Source organism: Anser anser (genome assembly GCF_964211835.1).
Source record: "Anser anser genome assembly, chromosome: 9".
In the NCBI taxonomy this organism is placed as follows: Eukaryota; Metazoa; Chordata; class Aves; order Anseriformes; family Anatidae; genus Anser; species Anser anser.
This window is the reverse complement of record NC_139729.1, coordinates 22718029-22741428: the sequence shown is the minus strand read 5'-3', so window position 1 is coordinate 22741428 and position 23400 is coordinate 22718029. Positions and strand designations below refer to the sequence as shown.

Genomic DNA, 23400 nt, shown 5'->3' with positions numbered 1-23400 from the left:
CGAGGGCCTGGAATGGAAATCGGCTTTGACCTGTTATCTTCACTTGGCTCTGCACAGCGAAAATGAGCTATACCAAGAACTTGCAATGCAAGCCATATGCTAGAGTCATCTGCTGGTGCTCAGAACAGTAGGGACAGGGTCTGTTCCCGTCAATAGGAGGGCTAATGACTTGACTTACTGCTTCCCTACAGTTTCACCAGGGGCTGAGCCTATTGCTACTGCTAGAATGTCGTTTTGCTTAATGATGATTTTGTGAATATTTCATTTTTCACACCTGTCCCCTGGTGAGTTAAAACTGATATGTCCTTGATTCTGTTGATTTATGTGAAAACTATAGTTTTCACACACACACAAAAATCATGAAGCATAGGCTTCAGTGATTCTCCTTGTGGATCACTGGGTAAAGCTTCCCCTCCTTAGGACTTTTATTGGAATATTTGTTTTTAGCAGTTTAAACAGTCATGAAAAATAATCACAAACTACATCAAGAAAACATTTGTAGGTGTCATCTTGAAAATGAGATGAAGCCTTGAAAAAGCAAATGCAAAGAGGTTTTTAGAAGCTAGTTAGGCTTATGTTGATTTAAAAAGAAAACAAAACAAAACAACAGGTTCCTTTCTATTCATAAGTAACAGAAAAAACACTTGGTCAACACATTTTTATTCTTTTCTTACTTCTGTGACAGTCAGCTTGCTGGGATGAATCCTTCCTATAACTTGTAGACTGTTTTTTAATGTCTTGTCAGAGATAAGGTGATTGTGGAGAAAAACAATGATGATAGGGATCTGTAATTATTTGTGACTGATGAGCATATCTGACATTCTTTCCTGGTACTCACTGATATGTCTGGGAGATGAGAGCAAAACAGACAATTTTCTCTGCTGGCACAGTATATATTTTATGTTCAAGATGCAGCTTGCCGTGAGATTTTGGACAGGATTGCTATACCACAGTGTGAAAATATTAGTAAAAACAATGCATGTCTGGGGAACAGTCTCTGTTAAATGTTTCTATCTTTCAAGTTGGTACAGAATGAGTAAAGAGAAAATGAGTCCTGTGAGATTGAGAGCTCTTTCAGATGTCAGTTCTTCAATTAATTCTGTAAGGGCAAATCGTACCATTTCTGAGCAAAGGCCGTATATGTGTTCCTCCTATTATGAGTGCTGGTAGTATCATTATTTTGAGTGGTAAAAGATTAAGATTCTCCTCTGTGGGAAGTTTGTCTTAATTCAACATGTACTGGTATATCCAAAATCAAAACTAGGCTCTATAGCAATATATATGTGTATGTATATATATATAAATATGATTTTTAAAGTTCATGAGAAGTTTTAGAAAGGTTGAATTAGGCTAAATTAGACCTAGGTCTTGGAGCTCAAATAACTGAACAAGCTTTCAAATCTACCACTAACCCTCAAAACTACCTTTATCTGAATGGCTTAAATGAAATACTGTTCTCTGGAAGGGTAAAAGGATAATATTTAGTTTAAGTGCACTTTATTTGGTACTTCACGAAATGATCAGTTGTAGGACAATCATTAAAATCATAGGCTATAAGCTACTGTCCTCTGAAGTAAATTACATGTTGTAAGATATGTAGGTCTTTGTCTTTTATCACACCAAATGGAATGTGTCTAAGCCACTGGGGATTTTAGGTTCTCCCTTATTTTGCTAGGGCTGTTGTTTTTAAATGAAATGTTTTGATTAACAAAGAATAAAAACTTTTACATTTGTATGGGTTTAAAAATTGCTGTTTTGCTTCAGTATCTTGCTCAGTACTGACCATAATGCAGTTCCTGATAAATATAAACCAATTATATAAGTAGGGATTTTCTCCTTCTTCCCACAGTCCCTTTCAGAAGTTTTGGTTTTTTTTTTGTTCAAATACAACTGGAGGTCAGGTTGAGTGAAGAAACCCCACGATGAGTTAAATGATCAAGACCCAGAAAAGCCTGGAGCACTAAAGTCTGTAGTGTTCCTCTTCCATTTGGAGCAAATTACCTATCCCAGCTTCAAACCTCAATGGGGGTGAATATAAATTGTCTTTTATTTAGTCTTAATGTTGTGTTAGCCGCCCTACCTGTGCTCAGAGTATTGCTGTAAGTGTGAGCCCTGCAGGTTGCCAAATGACCACTTCCACTGCTGTGTCTTCTGTTCCTCTTCTAGTTTTATTGTTAGCCATCCTGGATTAGAAGCCAAATGGTGTGTTGAACGTGAGATGGAGGAACCTGGGCAGGGGGGAAGCCTGCCTGGAGAAGGGCAATGCATGTATGTCGTGGTAAAAAAGGCATAAGAGGATCTGAAACAGATGGGCTTTGGTGGAAAACTGGATAGCTAAAAAAGAGGTTATATTCTATGAGCAAGATTAAAGGAAATTAAATTGGAGGATTAAGGCTCAGGTTCTGTAGTCTCATTTTCTGTTTCAATTCACAAACACCTTCTAAAACCCACCAGTGACATGATTATTCTTTAAATCATTAAAAAAGTAGGAGGCAGGTTTTCTCCTCTGTAACGTGTGTTAATAAGCTTTATCATAAGAACTGACTCCTCTGTGAAACAGCCTTGAGTATTGTGGAGACCTGCTTGTTAGTGACGTTGGTTTATATTCACTCATTTACATCTCTTGTGAGTTCGCCTACAAACATTTTGAAATATACACCCTGAACTAATTTAATGTATTCAAGTCACCTGTTAGGAACCCCAAAGCTTGATCTTACCAAGTCAGTGACAGAAGAAACTTGTTTTTAGTAGTGAGTGAAAATGCCTATAACAGTCTCAAGGACTTCATGGTAATTGATGGCACTTCCTGGGTTTCTCAGTGATTCAAAAGTGACAACTTTTTTTTTGTTATAACAGGTTAAGCAACAGTAACATTATGGAGATTATTTATTGGGAGAACATTCCTTGAAAGACAGTATCCTGGGGCCAGTGTGGGCATGGAAATGATTCTTGAGAGAAGCACCTTGCTCTTCTGTACTTGTAAATTGAAAGAGGAATGGAGGGTGCACTTGGGAGGGACAGTTTGGGGGGCTGGGGAGAGAGAAGGAGCCTATTTTTGTTTTATTTTTAAGTCCACTGCAGAATGCGTGGATGAGAAATGAAATTTGAATTTCTCCAACTTGAAATTAAAAGAAAATGTGATAGTTCTACTAAGTAAGAAGTATTTTCCTTTACAAGAAGAATCATACTTTAACTTAAGCTTCAATAAAATCAGAAACACCTGCTTTTCCTGCAGTTATTCCACTTCATAAGATCAAGGAACAAAAACCCCTCCAGTCTAATTGCAGATCGTGCTTCTCTTGCATCACTATGTATGGCCTAAATAGGTCAACAAAAATTTGGCACTCTTCCAATTGTGTAAAGCATGTATGTTCAGATGCCTCCTTTTCTTAGGAAATATTTAACTGCTTATGGTATAATGAATAATTAGAGTTGGCTAAATAGGTTGCATTACTTTGTTCAGTTATCCTTTTCTAAGTACTTGGATAGGCCGCACTAGCCTTCTAGGCCTAATTTTGTAATTTGTTTCTCACTTGGGTAACATTGCACAGGTCCATGCTGGCTTCAGTGGATCAGAGTACTTCAGTGTACAGTGAGTTTAAAAAAATACTGAACAAAACTGGAGTTAACCACTCATTAGGATGTGCATTGAGGCAGGTATGGTCAATGTTTAGGGTTATTTATACGTAATAAACAGCTCTAGTAAGCTTGATATGTGTAACGTCTTAATCCTTCAGATGTTATTCCTGTTGTTCAACGTTATAGGCAGAGAACACACTTTTTGTTTCTTTGTAGTGTACTTCTCCAAATTCATTATTTAAAAGGTCATTTTCAAGGTTGCTAGGTCTAAAATGACCACTCTTGGCAGCTGTTCTGTCTGTTCATTTCATTAATTTTCTTGCTGAGTCATGGATTAGTTTTGTAAAATAGATATATACAATTAATTCCTCAGTATAAGAAGCTCATAAAAAAAAAAAAGTTGTAGACCTTCAAACAACATTTTGCAGATACTTTTAATGGTATTTAAGTTCTTGTTTATCTAGGTGGGGTTTCTGTATTTGAAAGTGTGTTGTCTTTAACCTCTGTAAGGAAGCAAGACTTGACATTGCAGGCATGCCTACAAGTCTTGTCAGTCTTAACAACTTCCTTGATTAAATACTGCAAAAGTGGATGGTAAGGGGCAGGACTGTAGTTCCCTTTCACACCTTTAAAATTAGTTTGAATGCCCTCATCCTGCAGTGGAAGAAACGGTCCTGCCAACAAGGTTGATCCATGTCCTCAAGCAAGGACTTGAAGATAATTTTCAGAGTCAGTCCATAAATGTGTGAGCTATGTAGATTTTCTTTATTGTTTGCAAACTGTTTTATAAATGAGATTTTTATATTGGTATTTCTTTTTTATATGACCCGAAAAGTTATCTTGTGATCTAGCCACAAGATGGCACCTAAGCTTCATGCAAGTGCTCGAGCTAAGTCATTTAGCAGGCTGGTTTTAAAAACAAACCACAAACACCAAAAAATAAAAAAAATACCTAGCCACCTTTAACTTAGAGAAAAACAAGGTTATGTTTGTGAACAATTCAAATTTAGTATTTAAAAACATCAAATGGATTCTTTTTCTGCTTTACAAAAGGCTAGGATAAACCCTCTGCCTAATACAGTATCTCAAGACTGACAAATGTCTTAAATTAGTGAAGTCTCTAAATTTAATGTTACTTTTACATGTTTCCATGAACATTTCCAAGTTACCTGAGATACTTTTGATAAGGTGAGATGTATGTGCATAGTTCATTGTTGTATGGACATGCTATTTTTATACATTCTCTTCTTTCAGCAGAGCTTTATGGAAAGTTTAAATTTGACTGTCCTGCATGTCCTTTTCCAGTCGTGTCACATTAAGATTTTGCAAAATGTAATTGCCTAGAGTTTTTTCTTTGTAGAGCAAATCTGTTTGTTTTCCTTGATGCTGGGATATCACTTGCTTCTTTGTGATTTATTTCTGGAGTGTGTGGTCCTGATTCCCTACCAGAAAAATTTTCTTGCCAGCTGACTCAAACTTGTCCATTTCGGCAATACTGCTACAGTGGAAAGAGCATACTTGTTTTTCTCATTGCCAAGGGGAAAGCCAGTCCCAAGCGAAAATATTAGGGGAAAGGAGAAGCTATTAAAATGGCAGCAGGCAGGGATTTGGGCAGCTAAGTTTACCTGCTGATTTTAGGAAAAGTGTAATGAAACTTTAGATTTGAGTGGCTTTTTGCCATTCTTCAAACTAAGAGGCCTACCAGGAATATTTGACTAAGGTGCAGTGGAGGCATGAGACTCCAGGCAGAGGAAGCCCTCTGATTGCTTTCCCAAAAGGATCCAGATACAATAGGTAGAGTGGACTAAGAGCTGGCATGCTGAATTGGCCTTAGACGATTCCTCTGTTGCCATGTTAACTCTCAGTTATGCCAGACTCTGTGGTACCTAGAATTGTTTCACAGCTCAAGCAAGAAAATGCAGAACTGCAGTAGTAGAAAAACTGTTTTGAACTTAAGTCTCAGCCTTTCGGACAGAGAGGGAACAATTAGGTCAAGCTATGTGGCACAGCAAACTCAAGTCTGTACTTAAGGTGTGACTAACAAAGCCAGTACATAGCTACGGCTCTAACCTGTCCATGCTTTTTAAAAGAGGGTGTAAGAAGGAGCAGAGTTGGAATATCTTAACGGGAGAAGAGAAAATTGTGAATAAAAACTGAAGAATTGAGCTCTGAGTAAATTTGTTTATACACCTAAATACTTGACAAATTCCTGGTCCTTTGGGCAAGAAAAGTAAGCCTCAAGTTGCAGTTTTACTTCTGTTTAATGGTGGAAAAACTGCTTCATTAATGAGGATTGTATATTAGTTCACCTGCTCCTCAGTGATTGCATTGCTCTGTGCTTTCTGAAATTGCTTTCAGAGCTATAGCAGTCCAACCAGACTTTCCCATTAATACTTTATTAGCAGAAGCTACTTCTGTTATAAACACCTGAAATCTTTTTTTTTTTTGTTAGTATTCATACTGCATGCATGGGAGACTTGAAAGACTGTTTCTGCCTTCTCTGCAGTAGCTGTTGGGTTAAGATGTTTTCATTTTCTTTATTAGTAGCTCTTTCATCATCCAATAGGAAAAACCTCTTAACTGTGAGTTTTTTTTTCTCTCCATGGGCGGGGATATGTCATAGATGTCCATTCTAGGAAATGTTGCTTGACACATCTTCCCTTTATAAAATGAACACTTCTATTGCTAATTCTCTTAGGGTAAACAATACTAACCCCAACTTCAGACATTGAAATTTAACAGGCTGTTAGTTCGCCTGCCTTTGAAGACAGCTGAGCTCTGTAGCTTATATAGCAGTATCCTGGATTACAGGACAAATTGTAGATTTAGGACAGAACGAACAGCAGAACGCTCCCAAGCAGAAATAAGTCATTAATCTGTATTGAGGTAACTATTTTACGAGAAGACAGTATTGTAATGGGTCTGTATTCCAGATCAAAGTTGACCTGTGGACATTAAGAGGCTTTGTGAAAGTGGTATAATTACGGCAGCTAACCACCTGCAGACCCGTACAAGGGGAAGCTGGCAGGTGCTGGTGTTTGAGCTGCGGATGGCTGTGTGTTGCCCACCTGGCCCCCCATCTTGGCATGAGGGCTGCCTGGCCCTTGGCATCCCACTTTTCCTGTCACAAGCAATGTTACCACATAACCTGTACCTGCGTAAAAACACGTTCGTCCCAAACTATCCCCAAGAAGCCTCGAAGCAGGGCTTGCACACCACTGAACTCATCCCACGCCGTGCCCCTGCACCCTGAGGTGAGGGGAAACCCTCTCAGCCTGGGATCAAGGGCTCCCGAAACCCTGGTGTGCTCTTCCTCCCCCCCGCCCCGGGTTCCCCCTTTCTGCTTGGGCCCCGGCTCGCTGGGCCCTCACGCCAGGCGGGGGGGGCGGCAGCTCTGGGGCGGGCCCGGCGGGGCCCCACAGCCGGGGCTCCACACCCGGGGGACCCGTCCCGGGCCCCGGCCCCCGCTGGCTGCGCGGCGCCGCTTTACGGCTGCTGAAAACCGGCCGCGGGGCAGCCGTACGGCGCCGGGGCACCGGGCGGGCAGGTAACGGCGTGGGGGCACCGGGTGGAGGACGAGGAGGAGGAAGGAGGCGAGGCGGGGGCCGGGGGCCGGGCCGCCGCTGCACCGGTCCCCGCGTCCCGTCCCGTCCCCCCCCCAGAGCTCGGCTGTCAGCTGGGGCGCGCTTGGGTTAAAGCGGGGCTGCTCCGCGGGGGGATTTAAACTTAACTCCGAAGTCACTTTTTTTTTTTTTTAATAAAAAAAATAACAAAAACCAGCCCTGAGCCGCCGTTCGGGCTGCGCGGCTGAGGTGAGCGGGCACCGCGGGGTCGTGCTGGTGGTTTTGGGGTGCTGGGGGGCTCTGCGGTCTGCTCGGGGAGATTAATCGCAAGTCTGGGCTCCGCTAGCTTTAGGAACTGGCTTGTGTCGGCTCCTCGAAGCTGTTAAATGTTAAAAGACGGCCAAGCAAACAGCGATGTGACATCCTGAAAACTTTCTGGGAGCCGTCAAAAGGATGAGCTGGGTGAAGGCGTGTTGCCCCATCCTTCATTTTGTGGGCGCTCAGGTTATCTGAGACACGAATGAGCAACTTCATTGACTTAAATATAGAACAGCATTGGTTTTAGTCCTGCGGCATAACCCGGTGCCTTGGCTTCTCCATCCTGGTGGAGCCAATTGGCTTCAGCAGGATTCTGCATGGCGAGTCTGCCCTAATGGAGATGGCCTCAAAATTGGGATTAAAATGGAGCTGACACTTGTGAACGGTGCTGAGGCGTCTCGCTGACTTCAGCGGAAACTTGCAGTGCTGTTGCTGAGTCATCTGGACGCTAATATTCAGGGAAGAAATAAAGAATTTAGATTCTATCCTAATGTGAACAGCCTGTATCATGTTGCCTTATTTATTATTTGGTACGTAGTTCTTGCGTTTACAGGCAAATGTATTTGTTCAGTGGTTAGCATATGGAAAGCATTAGATGACTGAAACTGTAACAGTGCCAGAGTCCTGTATATCAAGCAATGCTATAATATATTTTTAGAATCTTAATCTAAAGAGCTCTCGTATGAGTCCCAATGCATCCATTAATTCAGCATTTATCTCTGGGACCGACAAAATGAAGACTGAGCATCTTCTGAGTTTTAGTCTTGGATTGCATGTTTTAACGATATGATAATCTACCATGAAGTTAAAAGTTAATTACTTGAAACAAGCCAGAGAATGGTCTTTTGTAGCAGACCTTTTGTGGTTTTCTGCAGCTGTAATTTTTTAGTACTGCTGAGCTATACACGAAATATTTTTCTTAAGGAAAATAAACAAATAAACATCTTGCAGAAACACTTTTCTCCAAGTTGCATCGCTTTTTTTTTAAGCGTCTATCTAAACTTTACAATTTTTTCTGATCCTTCAGGTATAAATATTAGGGAACAAATTTACATTGTTGAAGATGTTAGCTGAGACAACATTAACAGGCCAGTTTGCTTGGTAGTGGTGCAGTACTTCTGCCTGGACAAAAGGGAGGCTATTTTGTTTGCTTCAAAGAGGTTAGTCCGGAGCATTTATCTAAAGCAGAAAAAGGGTTAAGTGGTAAAAATACCAGACTTATCTAAATAGGTTTAAACAATAAATAAAATCATGGTTCATGTGAGCGTCACAAGCTGCAGATTTTTTGTGGTAGCAGCTCTCAGTAGTCATGCTACATCATATGACTTCCCGCCCTGTTAATCTTAGCCGATGTCTTAGCTTGTTGCTTAATATGGTACATACCTGCATTATTTTTTCCCCTTCTTAAATAACCTCTAGGCATAAATACAAGCTGGAAAAAAATAGACCCTTAAAGTGCTCTTTTCCCCCTTTCTAAGCAGATTTCTTTCCAAAGAGTAGTGCTTAGTGATGCACATGTAACCCTCCAGGGGACGTGCGCTGTACATCTTCATCATGGCTAATCTGTCAAATAGACATCATCTAGATCCTCAAACTTTTTCTCTGGAGTTCCTACTTTAAGTGTTCTTTTGTTGGCCGAAGTAGCATTCTTGTGGTAGAATGTATTTTGTTACAGAATCGGTGCTTAGTCAGTTTCTCACCCACACACACTTTGACATTTGTTTTGTTGTTTAGGCACATACATATATATGTTTATGTTTACCAGAAGCATGCTGTGTAATGTGAGGAAGTCGTTGATAGATGGCTCTGAATGTGATGAAACAACTGGGATCCCTGTAAGTCACATGCCTGTGCAGATCACTTTGATTTGTTCGTTTGTAAAACAAGAGTCATAACACTTTTCTGGAGATAGGTGTAATTAATCACACAAGTCTCCAGCTGTGGGATACTGAACAGATATTGAATGTTTACCTTTTTTTGGATGGCAACATTGTATTTCTTCCTGCAGTGTGGTGAAACAGTGGTGCAGTTCTTGTTTTCATTGGGGTTTCACTTTTGTTGTGCATTTGACTTGTTGGAAGAAGTGGCTTTTTTGAATCAAAATATTCAAGGCTTGATGTCTTATTCTGTTTAACCCAAGCTTTTAGAAGAGAAATTTAAGATTGCTAGAGCATTCAAGTGCTTTTTTCTTCTGGACTGCTGTGGTTGTGCATCTCTTCATTAGTGCTGTGTGGAGTATGTTTTTTTTTTTTTTTTTTTTACCAAATCAGTACTGGTTTTAGATTCTAAAGCTTCAGACTTCCAGATTATACCAGCAGAAAAATAGCATAGTTATGCTGTTTCACAGTAAAAAACAAACCAAAACAAAAAAAAACCCCTGACACCATCTCCTAAACTCCTACTACGTACTTAGTAAAGTGAAACAAGGAGAGATATTCTGCTCTACCTCCCCCCCCAACTTTAATTTTCTTTAAAGCTTTCATGTACCCTAACTGCGTTGCCATTGCCAAAGTGTTTGAGAGTTGAAATTTGACATAGAAATTGCCTTCACTGAGAAGCAACGCTGTGTTCTGACAGTTGTGATCAGTTGAAAACAATACACACGATTTGTAGAGTCTTAGATTACTGAAGGACTCGTTCTCCTCAAATGTGCATCTACTGCTTATGCATATGCTTGGGTAACATCTCTGTGTGGGGAACTAGGAGAGGTCATTGTTCATCTCTGGTAACTGGATAGCTCCTGTCGAGCAAAAAAAAAAAAATCAAATCAAGCTCTTGCAGTCCAGGCCAAGTGTGGTTGAACACTTCTGTGAGCCCTCTGTTAGCTGTAGGATCTGTTGTTCAGCTGGAATCTAGCAGGAAAAAAAAATGAAGGCTTGAATATCTGAACACGTCATCAAAAAGTAACGAAATAAAGGTTCATAAACACTGTTTGTTCTGGTTTCTTGTCAAAATGTGCTTGCAGTTCTGTGAGAATCTGAGCAGCACAGGATACGTGCAGGAGCCAGTGACAGGTAAATGTGAGAAAACACTAGAGTTGAAGATAACATCCTGACTTTATTGACATTGGCTGTGGACCTTAGTAAGCCTTTGCTTTTAACTCAGTCTGGTTGACTCTGGACTCTGTACCAGTAAGTGAAGCATTCTTCCCTTATGCAAAGCCAAAGGACACAGCCATCAGTATTCTTCTGTGGCTTCTGCTTGAAAATGAATGGGAAACGCCACCCATACATATGTGTGTGGGGAAAGGGAAATATGAAAGAGACCTTGCAGGGGTTGAATTGGCAGGATTGTTGGGTCTGTTCCATTCATCTCTTTTGTTTATGAGCTTCTCAGTTTGCTATTTTCCATGTAAATAGGATTAATTTATGGAAATCTTGAGAAAGGTTGAATATCCAAGCTGTATGAGACTGAGCAGAAAACATACAGCATCTTTGTACTTGACTTTAATGAGAGCACTCTAAGCATTGTCTGTCAATTTCGGTGTTCAGACTTCAAGGTGGTTGTTAAAGTCAGAATTCAGAGAAGAGCTGCAAGAATGAACAAGGGGTGGAAATAGACGGAGAAATTCCAAGAGCTTAATACATTAAATGTCAAAGAGAAAGACAAGGAGAGATTCGATTGCAACGTTTAAGTGTGTGCATTGTGAACAGAAACTGTGTGATAAAGCAGAAACTGACGGTGTAACAAGGTCCGTTGGCTAAAATAAGCAGTCGAAGTAAGAAACACATCTTCAGCAGTGAGGGTAATTTACTGCAGATTATTGTTGGTTATTCATCAGCGGAAAATATTAATTCAAATATGATATTTTTCCTTTAAGATAAATAGGAAATAATTGAGGGCCTATGACCTTGTCATATAGAAGTTGGAGTAGACAATCATAGTAATCTTTCTGTGTTTTAATATATGAATCTGTATAAAAAGAAACTCATAAATTATGGTTCTTTATAAACACAGAGTACCGTTGGAATCGGAGCAGAGCTAATAGTCAACTCAAGACTTAAAATGTCTAAAATAAATGGAGGCAATGGACATGGTTCAATTTTTAATACAGAATATCTAAAGTCATGTCGGCAACAAAATTCTTCAGCAATGGAAAGATGCTGTTACACCCAATTTCTTCGTTAGTTTGCCTTGGCCGTTGTCCAGCAGTAGTAGATGAACATGCCAGGTGCTAAGATTCTTCCCACGATTTCATGAAAGCACCATGAAGACAAAGAAGGTTGAAGTCCAGAGTCTGAAAGAAACGTGAAATAAAAAATTGTGCTGTCATGGAGTAACTTTCCTAGAAGAGAGCACTCAGACTGCTTTAGAAAACTGCTGAGTACAACTGGCTGCTTCACAGCAGAGCCTGCTGCGTGTGTGTGGGGGGGAAATCATTGCAGGGTTTGCAAGGAGGGATTTGCAGAACCTGTGGAGATTTCGGGAAAATCTGTGTTATAATGCATTAGCTCCTGCAGTGAGGAGCCAGCAGGAATGTTCTGAGGTTTTCAGCGTGCTCAGGTTTACATGCCTCTAGCAGGTGATGCTTTCAGGTCTTTGGCTTAGTGGAATTGTAGGCAGCATAAGAAGAAAGAAAAGAATTTTATATCAGGCTAGTGAAACCTCCTTTTGACACTGAATTTTGACAGGAGGAGCAGAAATCAAGCTGAAGTGCAAGTCAGATAAGATATGGCTGTCGCATACATACTGCAGCTTCTTGGAGGAGATCTCAGGAACCAGCCTTCAGTGTAGTGAGAGCATTGTCGGAATAACTGGAAAGGACCCAAGCTAACTCACATCATTGAGTAAAACTAGTCTTTTTCTTAAAACCCGAGGATATTGAAGCAGTGACCGGAGGTTTGATTAGAATGCAGCAAGGCCCAGCTGGTTCTAATACTCCAGCAAATTGGAGCAAGTGAATGGCTGTAGTTGGAAAGGGACTTGAGAGTCTGGGGGTGATTGTGCTGGGTGTCTCTCAAGTGACAATGTGCAAGTATCCGGAAAGTTTCAGGATACATGCTGAAGAGAAAGTAAGATATTTGTTGTAGTATTGATTCAGGTAAGAGTTGATGTCTCCAAGTGTGTTTTTTGCTTTTTTTTTGCTTGTTTTTTTCCCCCCTTAGGACTCAGTCAAAAAATTCTAAGCCACTTAGAACTAATAAGAAACCATGCGGTGAAAAGTGGTTAATGGCTTAGAAACCAATGCATGCTAGATGTATGAAGTACTGCTGAGAAACAGAAAACAATTCTGTCATCACAGAAAATCCTGTGAGTGCATATGCAAGCTGGAGGTGCTTGGCCATGCATTATTTGCATCTTTACAGTGGCAGAAAGCAGCATGTGTGTTCATACTTTCCTTCAGTCCTTTTTTTTATTATATCTCATCTTGGGTTTATGTTCAAGCATTTTATTTTATGTTTGAAGTAGTTCTGCACAGGCTTGACCTTTTCTACTTTATAGTTACATTCATGTTATATCCTAAATTCATTTCAAGATCTATCTTTATAACGACCATGGAAAATTTAAATTTTATGAGAGAAAGGAATCCTTTTATGCATTGACTTAGGCCGAAGACTATTGTTAATGCGTATTATCAGCTGGTATAGGCAAAGTTTGTGGTTTGAGAAGGCTGACTTTCTCAAACCATAATGAGAAGTATCTAAATCGAGTGAGAGGTGAGAAATTCTTCAAAAAAACCCAAAAACTTATTTGAAGAAAACCACCCTTATACCAGCAATTTCCAAATAGGCTTGGGTGCATTTATCTACCCATTATAGTTCTTATTTTATGGATGAATATGCTAAATGCTATTCAGAATTATTTGGCCATATGTTCCTGTTTTTATGAACCTTCATTTTGTGGGTTCTTTATATAAATAAAATTATTCTCTTCGTGATGGCATGTTTTAAGAGGAAGAGAAAAGAATGTTATTTCAAATGTTATACCTTTCTGCAAAAGAGCAGATGGTGTTTGTGTGTGGGGCTTCAAGTAAGTTTTACACTTTGTTGAAGCTACTGTTTTCTTTCCAGATTGTCGATGTGAAATTAGTGTTTCTAGCTCTCCTGGAGTATCCCAGGTTACACCTGATGTCAGTGTGTTTTAACGTCAGCAAAGCGTGGAGTTGTCCTCTGTGCTTGTGGGTTTATGCAACATGGACTGGTGTCCACGTGTGAGTTTCTTGCTTAAAATGTGTGCGCGCTTTGGCAAGATGGGACTGAGGTATGGCTGCATGATCTAAAGTTCCTGCCTTGTTGAAGATGAATGTAATGCTTGATTCACTGGTTTTTGAGATCTCCTTCAGTTGCCGCAAATTTTCAAAGCTGATAAAGAGCAGTCTGGGTGACACTAGCCAGCTCCTTCAGCACCTTTGGATTCATCCCCTCTAGTGTCATTACTTCTCCACAGTCAATTTGATAGTCTTTGTGGCCACTAAACTTGACATTTAAAAAAAAATAATAAATTGGAAAAAATAGTTGGCAGATGATTAACTTCCCTATTTGTCTTTTAATGTGAAATTTAAAAGCCACTGGTCATGCTAATTGTGGGGAAAAACGAGTCTGGCAGTCGAGTCTCAGAGGAATTCATAGATGGGAAGAAGCTGTAGGCTGCATCTAACACTGGATTATTAAACATGCCTTTTTCTAAATCTGTGCTAACAGAATCTCTGTGCTAACAGAATCTGTGTTAGAATCTGTTAGAAAAATCTTTTTCTAAATCTGTGCTAACAGAATCTCTGAATCACAAACATCATGCTGGGTGAAACGAAGGGCAGGGACTTACACTGTATTGCTGTCTAAATCTGTTTCAGTATTCCTTTGTTCAGTTCGGGTGGTGTGGTGTCTATGCTTTTTTTTTTTTTTTTTGGAACAACGATACTTTGGCATGTTTAAAAACGTACCTTCCTTGCAGTGAATTGCTTCAAGTAACTTGGTTTGAGAACTGTTTTAGTAGGAACAAATCCATGTGAACTCTTCCACAGAGACTATTTCTTACACAAATATTTCCAAGAGTAACTAAAGAGGAGCAAAGAATACTGAACTGCTGTAGATACACACTTCATGGCTATAATACGTGTAGGATTACAATAGGGACTTGCAGAATATCACAGCCTTCCTGTTGACGCTGGCTTGTTGGGGAAACCATTGCAGGGCACCTACAGCACCAAGGAGCTGCCGCGGAGCTGGGCACTGGAACCTCTTGGGTAGATGGAGATGTGAAATGTGCCTCTGGATAGGGCAGTGGTCTGTATCTGAGAGCAAATTATGGGAATCTATTAAAACACTAGTGGGTTTGCTCACTGAGAGGAGAATACCTGTGGAAGAGAATACTTGAGGTTGCCAAGAGGAGCAACAGCGTGATCGGCTGGAGGAGGGAGCTGTGATGCAGAGTGCCGCCTTCTGCCTTCCGCAAATGGGTCTGTAAAGAAATCCATGGTTCTGAATAAAAGGGAAGAAAGAGGTATGCTCCTGACGCTACAAAACTGATTGCTTTTTTTTTTGTAATTTTAAGTAGTGAGGCACTGCATTACTGCATATTCCTACTGAGAATAAAGCCTAGGCTATCTCGTATTTATATAAGTGCTTTAACAAGAGCAATCCTTGAAGTCTGGTCTTACTTCCAGACCAGAGTGTTGGCATGGAGCTGAGATCTGAGCCTGTGTTCAACAGGCTGAATTACTGCTTTTTCAGTCTTCTTTGTCAGTTACAGACAAGCATGCAAAAGTATCTGTTTTTTTCCCAGGGTGGAATGAGAACAAATACAGAGAAATTTCCATATCAAAACTGAATTGTTGTTTTCCTAACAGCTATTCACGTGTGTTGGATGATGCCTGATGAGTGTCTGCTGTTTGAAAAGCAGGTACTACATGGACAAGTATGTCTGGCACAAGACAAGTGTGTTTTTGCCTTTATGCAAATAATAACAAAAAAGCAGTGTGCAAAGAGGCTATGGAGGATGTGGCGTTTCCAGGAAAAATGTTTTTGCAGCTTTTGCAGCTCTACTTCTGATAAGTTACTAGATTTTTGCGATTTTATTATAAAAGCCACAACTCAGTAATAAAGAAAAGCGCTATTTCACTTGCTTCACCCTACTTTTAATGCTTTGAAAATGAACATTGTCAGTCATGCTTTTTCACATTTATATGTGGTCAAAAAAGCTGCTTTTTTTTGTTGTTTTCAAGCAGATGTTTGGTGGTGGTGGGGTTGGTTCTAGCTGACTTTCCTTCTCTGTTAGTACTGCAGCATAACAAAGGGGTTCTGCATAGACACTTGGTTCTTGGTATGCTTTGCATGCCGGCACTTAAAAGCTTAGATCTTGAAAATGAGTGGATTATTAGCTTTGAAACTATGAAAGCTTAAAATCACTAAAATTGCATATATATTTTACATGGGTTTCATGTTTTAAACAAGTTCTAAAGACCACTTCATTTTTTTCTAAGGTCTGCTGTAGAGGAAAAAAAAGTAGAACATATTTCATGTGAAAGTTGTTTTATTAATGCAAAGGTTCAAAAATCCAGCACTTCAGAACGAGAAACTCCCAGGAGCAAAAGTTTTCCTAGGATGTGAGTTCAAACACAGGATGCCTCTATGGCACAAGTGTAGTGGTGGTTTTAAAAAATTGTTTTTTTTTCTTTATAGAAAGGAAAATAACACTGTTACTGGTTGTTGAGAAATGTACCTTGGGCCCATGCACAAAACTCAAAGTAGCCCTGAGTATAGGGAATTGATGTGCAATGTTGTGTCTTCATCTTGGAGTGAAATACACACTTTCAGAAGTTCCCACAACTTCCCATAAAATGCTTGTGTTCTAATACAAAAAAGGACGATAAAGCTGTTCAAGTGAATATCAATTTACAGATTAATTACTATGAGTAAAATACTCCTGATGTCTCTTCATGTGAAAGTGGTATCTCTTTGGTATGGCATTCAGGTATAAGTCGGAAATTTGAAAAACGTTTAGTCTTGTTTTATCTCTATCAAGACTAAGCATACTCTTCAAAAATAGTACATAAGGCAATATTGTGATATGTAAGACTTAAGTACTCTGCTCTAGTCCTTAATCTCAGTTTGTTGTTATAAAATGACCTCCTAGTTGTATATGTACTAGATGGCCAAGCCTGAGTAATTTCCTCCTTTTATTCTACTGGGTACTTCACATGATTCAGTTTTGAAGTCCAATTTTGTCTGTTTAATGGACGTTTCTTGTTCTTTTTTTGGTTGAAAGGAGCTAATTAAAAACACTCCTAGAAAGATGAAATAGAAGTGTTACCAAAAGAAAAGAGGGGAAAAAATTTCTTGACCTTTAATTATTTTTAGCATTGGTTCAAAAGTCTGAAAATCACTGGTGTCCTGAGAAGGCATAAAAGTGATGGTATAGAAGATATATCCAAGTAATTGTTTTCGATTGAACCTGTAGTTCAGTCTTGAACAAAATAAATGTACGTAGCCTGGAACATAAAGGATCTTGCAATCAGATGTGAAGTTGAACTGTTGAAAAGTTTTTCTGAAACTGATCAGTTATTCTTTCAATGGATTACAGTTTAATACTGCAAATAAGTTTTAATAACCTATTACTAACTGAAACATATACCTTAGCTTCTCAACTTTTAAAATACTTCCATTATCAGCCAGCCTAGTGTCTTTCCATTATTCAGAAGTGAAAGTCTAGACGAGGTTTAATTATTAGTAAAATATGATATGAGAGAGAGTGGGGGGCCTTTGTCTCGTTACACAGAGTGGAATATCACAGAGGTTGGGCTAGAATAGCAAGTACCTAAGAAGAGTCTGAACTGTTAAATATATTGCCATAGTGCAAACCAAGGGTCAGATTCAGTTAAAAAAAAAAAAAAAAAAATCCAGCAAAGGGAGTTGGAGTGCATTTTAGTGCATTCCTTCCTTGAGAAGTAGCTTTCTGAATTGGATTCCTAGTGAGAATTTGTAGAAAAATTTATGCATAAATAAAAGATGTATGCATAGTTCATTTCAATTTGATTTCTTTGATCTATATGTGAGTATAAGAGCTTTAGACAGGGCTGTAAGGATTCCAAACAGTTTTTTTCTAAACCTCAATGCAGAGCAGTACTATCAAATTTTATTTCCTTTTAACAAGCAGAGACCTTTACAGGGACTGCCAGAGAGCTGCAGCCCCTCCGATCTGTAATTCATGCCTGTTCTCATCCAAAGATGTCTCTTTTGAGACTTCAGCAGACTTGAGGTCAGGCCTGCTGCAAATTTGATGGCTTGAATAGAATTAATTTGGTGGAAAGAAATGTGTGCAAAGACTTTGTTTGTGTTGCTGTTTTGACTAATGCAGACTTGGCTAATAGAGGTTAGTGGCATTCTATTTTGTTTTGCCCCCACTCCACTTAAATCTCATGATATGCTTTGACTGGAACAAATGGACACTAACAGAGGTGCAAATTAATGCTAATCAGCTTGTCGAACGAGTCATCCAATTTAGGAGGTGAATAAAAGTGTGCATATGGTAGTGCGTATTGCTGAAGTGTAGTTTTTCCTACCTAGTTCCAAGTCAATTGAAAAAGTATTTCACCAGAATCAGAACTAAAATACCAAGTAAAAGTAATATTTTATCTGACTGGAAGCTATATAAGACTGCAAACTGAAAGAATTTTCCTTAAATCTTTGTACTGTGCTTGGAACTCACTCAGCCAGCTGAAGCCAAATCTGGAAGTGTTGAGTAGGCCTTGGCTGTGCTTTGGGGAAAGGATTAGTTCTTGGGGTCTAGGGTCTCTTGCTAGATTTTTGGTTTTGTATTAAAATCAGATTTTTCTAATGATCCCTAATCTAGAATACTCTGAAGATTGACAATCCAAAGATTGTAATTTAGACTTTATCTGTGGAATGTATTAGTAATAGATCTCTTTCAGATCACTGTATTTGATCATTGTATGTCAAAGCCTATTAAAACCATAACGTCCTTTGAAGATTGCCAGCCTACGCTTATCAGACTTTGGTTTTCAGTCTCTTGGGTGATGGTGGCTATTCTTGTGTTGTGCTTATTTGAGCAGGAGCTTTTTGACCCCAACAAGAGGGAATGAACTTGGGTTTGGAGGAGTTGGTCAATGGCAAATACAGCTGCTCTTTTCCACGATGGCCTTGGCCAAGATGTTTTTCCTCTGCTGTGCTTTCATTTCCCAGTCTGTAAAATGAGTGAAGGTTGCTGCCTTTCTAAAGGTATTTCAGAGATAGCGGTGAAAAGCAATGAACTAGATCTAGGAATTTAGTTTTCTATAGTCATGACTACAGAAACATTGTCATGCTTGTTATCAATCAAAATTGTGATTCTACTGAATGAACAACAAAGCTTACAACCAATGACAGTCAATGCATCACACGTGAAAGACAGTTGCTATAATTATAAATACTTGAAAATGCAATTAGAAAAGATAAAGCAAAATAAATAAATTTGAGCTTGTTTCTTTGGTCAGTGATAGCAACAAGCTTATACTTGTTTGTACTGAATAGTGATGGTTTGAATACGAAAGCTGAAAATGGGTAATTATGGAGGCAATGGCATGTTTTGTCAGGCAATGTTAATAACCTCTGGTCTGCATCTTATTGCTGATCTGGTAGTAGCAATATTGTAGTGTCTTCAGCTTCATGTGAACTATGGCTGCTGATTTGAGGATAATGCCTTTCACCGTGACTTATGGTTCTCATGTACCAGGCCATAATGTGTTCTTCAGCATCCCCTCACAATGTGTCTTCTAGCATAAACTCTAACTAGAACAGCAGTAATAGAAAATATTATATGCTGTGAATATTTGACAAGCTTTCCTCATCATCAGAAAATGTAAAATTCCTGCATCAGGGTTGCTTCGGGGACAGTTTCCTAGTCACGGGTAAGTGTTGTCACAAAATGGGTCTTCTGGCAGAAGGGTGCTCTGTCTCATCAACAGAGGCAGGGCAACATAAATCACAGTTTTGAATCCGCTTGTGTTTAATTAGATGTTCATGTTCTGCACATTTTTCTTGTGAGCAGAGGATATTCAGAAAAACAAACAAACATTTAGAGGAAATGTTGTTCCAGAGTGGATCACTGGGAGCATCTGCTTATTACAGGTTTTGCGCATTAAAGCAGCAGCGAAGGAATGGCGAGAGAATGCAGGGTATTAACTTAGGGGATTTGGTGCCAAACATACTTTGTCATGACTAGTGAGTATTCTCCTTTAGTAGGAAGTGATCAACAGCGTTAAAAGAAAAAAGGCTCTGTTTAAGGGAAATGCCAAATCTACTACAATTGTAATTTTAATTATAAAGTAATCATAAAATAGTAAGTCAGTGAGGCCACACCAGTGCATTCCCAGTGGACATAAACTGGTGGCAGCTGTACGAGCTGTGCCACTGTCTGGTAAGATACTGGAGAGCTCCTGAGCTCTGAAGATAAGAGCTGGTTCTCGCACTGGAGTACTGAAGGGGTCTCTTTAATGGTAATCCTATTATACCTAGAAGGTAACCCGCCTCATAAAGATGACTTGTATTTGTATCCAGATACAATGGAGTAAAAGGGGGAAAAAGTCTCTTTGTAAAAATTCTCCGCTGCTATCTCCATAATCTCTACTTGAGTGAGCATCAGCCAAGTGAGAAAATGAAAAATTATAACCTGCCAAGCATCAGTGGCAGACTGAAATGAAAAAATTGCAAGTTAATAACAGTGATGCCTCAGAAAAATTTGCTGGCCAATTTAACATTGCTTTATCCAAGGTCACATCTTGCAGCTGATTATTTTTAGTAATTTGCAGACGAGGACTTTCTACATTTCTCATGGCAAGTCAAGATCAGGGAAATGCCAGGTATGGTTTAAAACTCAAGGTTATCAATCTCTTCAAATCAAAAGTAAATCATATTCCCTGCTTATTTGCTTAAGACTGGGCACGGAAATAATTTTCATTGTAGTGAAGTGGAAAGTCTATGCTATCCTTTATGGCAGTGATAAAGTCAATGTAACATGAAAACTCCCAGTGGAGTAAGGTTGAAAGAAGAGAAATAAAAAAAAAAAAAAAAAACTTGGCAGTTTCCTCTGGAACAGGTTCTCACTAATGTGCATGTGATGATTTTTGCGTAAGTGGTAAAGAAAGGAGATTGTTGTACGTTTTCTGTGTTTCTTAAAAAAATGTGAGCCTACTACAGACTGATGCATAAGACATAGCCTAAGTGGAGTCATGTGAAATAACCCAAGCGCTTTACTGGATTCGGAGGTGTAACAATCATTAGTGAACTGTAGCAGCACTTAATTCCCTCCAGTACAATCAACCCAATCATCTTAACGTTACACAGCAAGCCTTGCGACAACACTTGCGGAGCATTGGCACGCTGTCACCTATTTCAGCGTCTTCCATTCTTCCTCAAACGGGATGGATCAGTTTGAGGAACGTCCTCCTAGGCTTGAGGTCTGTGGGACCTCCCATGCTGTTGTGTTGTGAGGTTCGGTGGTCCTGTTCAGTGAAGGGTATAAAATAACCTGATACACCGAGCGGACACAGCGGTTCTAGGGAGACTTTGTGGCCTGGTGGTTCACAAATTTTGTCTGTCAGTTGCTAATCAGCTGCTGAAAGGCTGTTGTACCAAGAGGAGTGTGGAGATGGTTTGGGATGGAAAGTGAAGGGCTTTCCTTACCTGAAGGGTGACAGAGCAGCCTATTTGTAACTGCCCAGTTCTCTAACCATAGAGGTCTTACCTGTCAGTGAAGTAATAAAAATACCAGAGCAGCTATGTTCAAGGACTCTCCAAAAGCTTCATTTTCACTCATGCATGAGCTGTGTAAGCCGGTGGGGTTCTGTGTTGTAATTGCCAATAATGTCACTGGAGTGCTTTTCAGGAACGAGAGGATTAGCTTGCAAAAGGTGTCACTGGCGATCTTTAATGGTCCCAGTGGTCAGCAGTCTGGGTTTAAGTCTCAGCCTCCCAAACGGACTCCGCTGGGCATTTGCTCAGTAGGACTTTGAGCTGAATTCCCAGCTGTGCTTCCCAGCCCTCTGTGGATGCTTCCTGTCAGATCACTCACGTCCTCCCTGGCTTCTCAGATCTGACAAGATTGCAGCTTAAGCTGTTTAATTTTTTCTAGCTGTCATGCAATGCATCATATTGAGTTAGTCCAATAGCCCTAATCTAATGCTCACCGCAATGAAACTGTGAATGTATCAATCAATACTTATTTTAGTAAACGTAAAGGAAAGTGAAAATTCTCTTGACAGCCTCTGTCCATTTCATTATCTTATTTATATCACAAAACTGTATCTTAGTTTCCATATTTCCTCCAACTTTGTAGCCTGTCTTTGTTCATATACATCAGCCTCACGCCAGCAACTCTCTCCTAAACAAAGCTCCGTCTAGTGCACGGGGTTCATCTGCCGTGCTCCTGCAGCAGAAGGATGCTGAATCTTCCCTGGCATATCCCGGCAACTGTGGCATGCAGCCCTCTGGACCTAGGAGCAAAAATTTCAGGGAATATGAGACTTCAAACTCAATGTTTTACTGCCATGTTATTTTTTTCTTCCTCAGAGTAGTGTGGCTTTAGGATATTTACAATGCAAGCAAAGCAGAGAAGCTTTAGCATTGCTGTTCTCTGGCATACCTCAGTGGTGTCATCTAGTGTTACGTGATCTCTAACAGCCAGCCTCTGACAAGGCAGGTTCTGTCCCGAGCTAGACAGAAAAGCAATTGGATTATGTTAATGTGCAAAGTGGAGACCCTTGACTGAACTCTGGGATATTTTTCCTGTTTGTACAAAGGCTGCCTTCCATTTATCCAGGAAAGTGTTTCTGCCTGCAATATTTCTGCACAAGTATACGTGCTCTCATATATACACCCTATCCACTATTTCTATGGCAATATAAAGGAATCTTAGCGAAGATTAAATTCCTCCCCTTTTCCCTGTAGCATATACCTTTAGTCATATTTGTAGTGTAATAGTTTTTGTTTAATAGTTTTTGTTCCATGTGAATATTGAGAGGGCAGCATGCAAGGGAGAAGAAACAAGGAAAGCACAGAGAAGGTAAGTAAGTATTTGTATGTAGCTGGATGTGAGGGTTACTTCCCCATATCCTCCAGGAAAGAGCTGGGCTGGTTGTCCCTCTCTTCCCTTTATGGCACCAATATTGTTTTAGGGTTTTTGTTCTGCATTCCCTCCACAGGCATTAAATGACAAGGCACAGCTTTCTTGTGCTTGCTTGTATATGACCGGCTATATGGGTACATAGCACTTTGTGGATGGAGGAGATGGCACGCATAGTTTATGACTTGCTGTCAAAATTGCAGTTCTTTGCCTGCTAAGAGGGGCTGCAGCCGGCACTTTTGACCATCAGGCCATTTTTGCTTGCTGGTGTGAAAAGGAAGAGCTCGACTCTTTCACTTTCCAGGAAGCTTAATGCTTCTGTGCTGTCTTCAGCCAAATGCTGATAATAGGCTCTATAAGGGAACTTTTGTGCAATGATTCACTTAGCCATGAAATTACGTGTAGCAAAAATGGACTTGACCAATGCAAAAGGGAGAGAGGTAAGGTTAAGGCAAGTATTTGGACCTTTTTTTCATATAGTAGATTAAGGCCACTTCACAGATTAACATTGTAAAGCAATCACAAAGCTGTATAAGCTGTATTGTTTTTTTTTTTTTCCTGCAGAAATACACTAGAATATCGTGCAACTATTAACATTTCTAAAGCCTATCTTTTGTGGCAGGTATGTCTATAAGGATTCTAGACTTTAAATGATGTGTGGGATTCAGATTGTTTTTATTGACCCTTCAAGCCTTAAAACTTGCATTAAAACTTGTGGGCTTTTCTTGTTGTTTTGCTTTCTTTTAAAAATATTTTAAGGTAACTCACCCTGCAGTCATACTTTTATAAGTATTTTTCTGCTAGATCTGTTATTTTCAGAGGCTGATAAAGAAATGATGGGAGAGATTCATAACTGCTTTGAAATAGACTTCCTTTTTGAAGCTTG

The 23400-nt window shown here is 39.7% G+C and overlaps 1 protein-coding gene across 13 annotated transcripts in view; it reads left to right on the top strand.

The window, feature by feature from the left end:
- NAALADL2 (N-acetylated alpha-linked acidic dipeptidase like 2) overlaps positions 1 to 23400 on the top strand; it is a 441985-nt gene that overhangs the window by 8155 nt on the left and 410430 nt on the right. For 2 of the 13 annotated variants that reach the window (XR_014588273.1, XM_083849042.1), the window contains exon 1: positions 5658 to 7126. The exons of 9 other annotated variants lie outside the window; for them this stretch is intronic. Coding sequence is in view for 2 of the 4 variants with exons in the window: in XM_083849042.1 (XP_083705168.1) it covers positions 6666 to 7126 (461 nt within the window). In the remaining 2 variants the exon portion in view is untranslated. Of the gene's footprint in view, positions 1 to 5657; positions 7127 to 23400 lie in introns of those variants that run through there. 2 more of the 13 variants (XR_014588274.1, XM_083849053.1) reach the window with 1 other exon arrangement.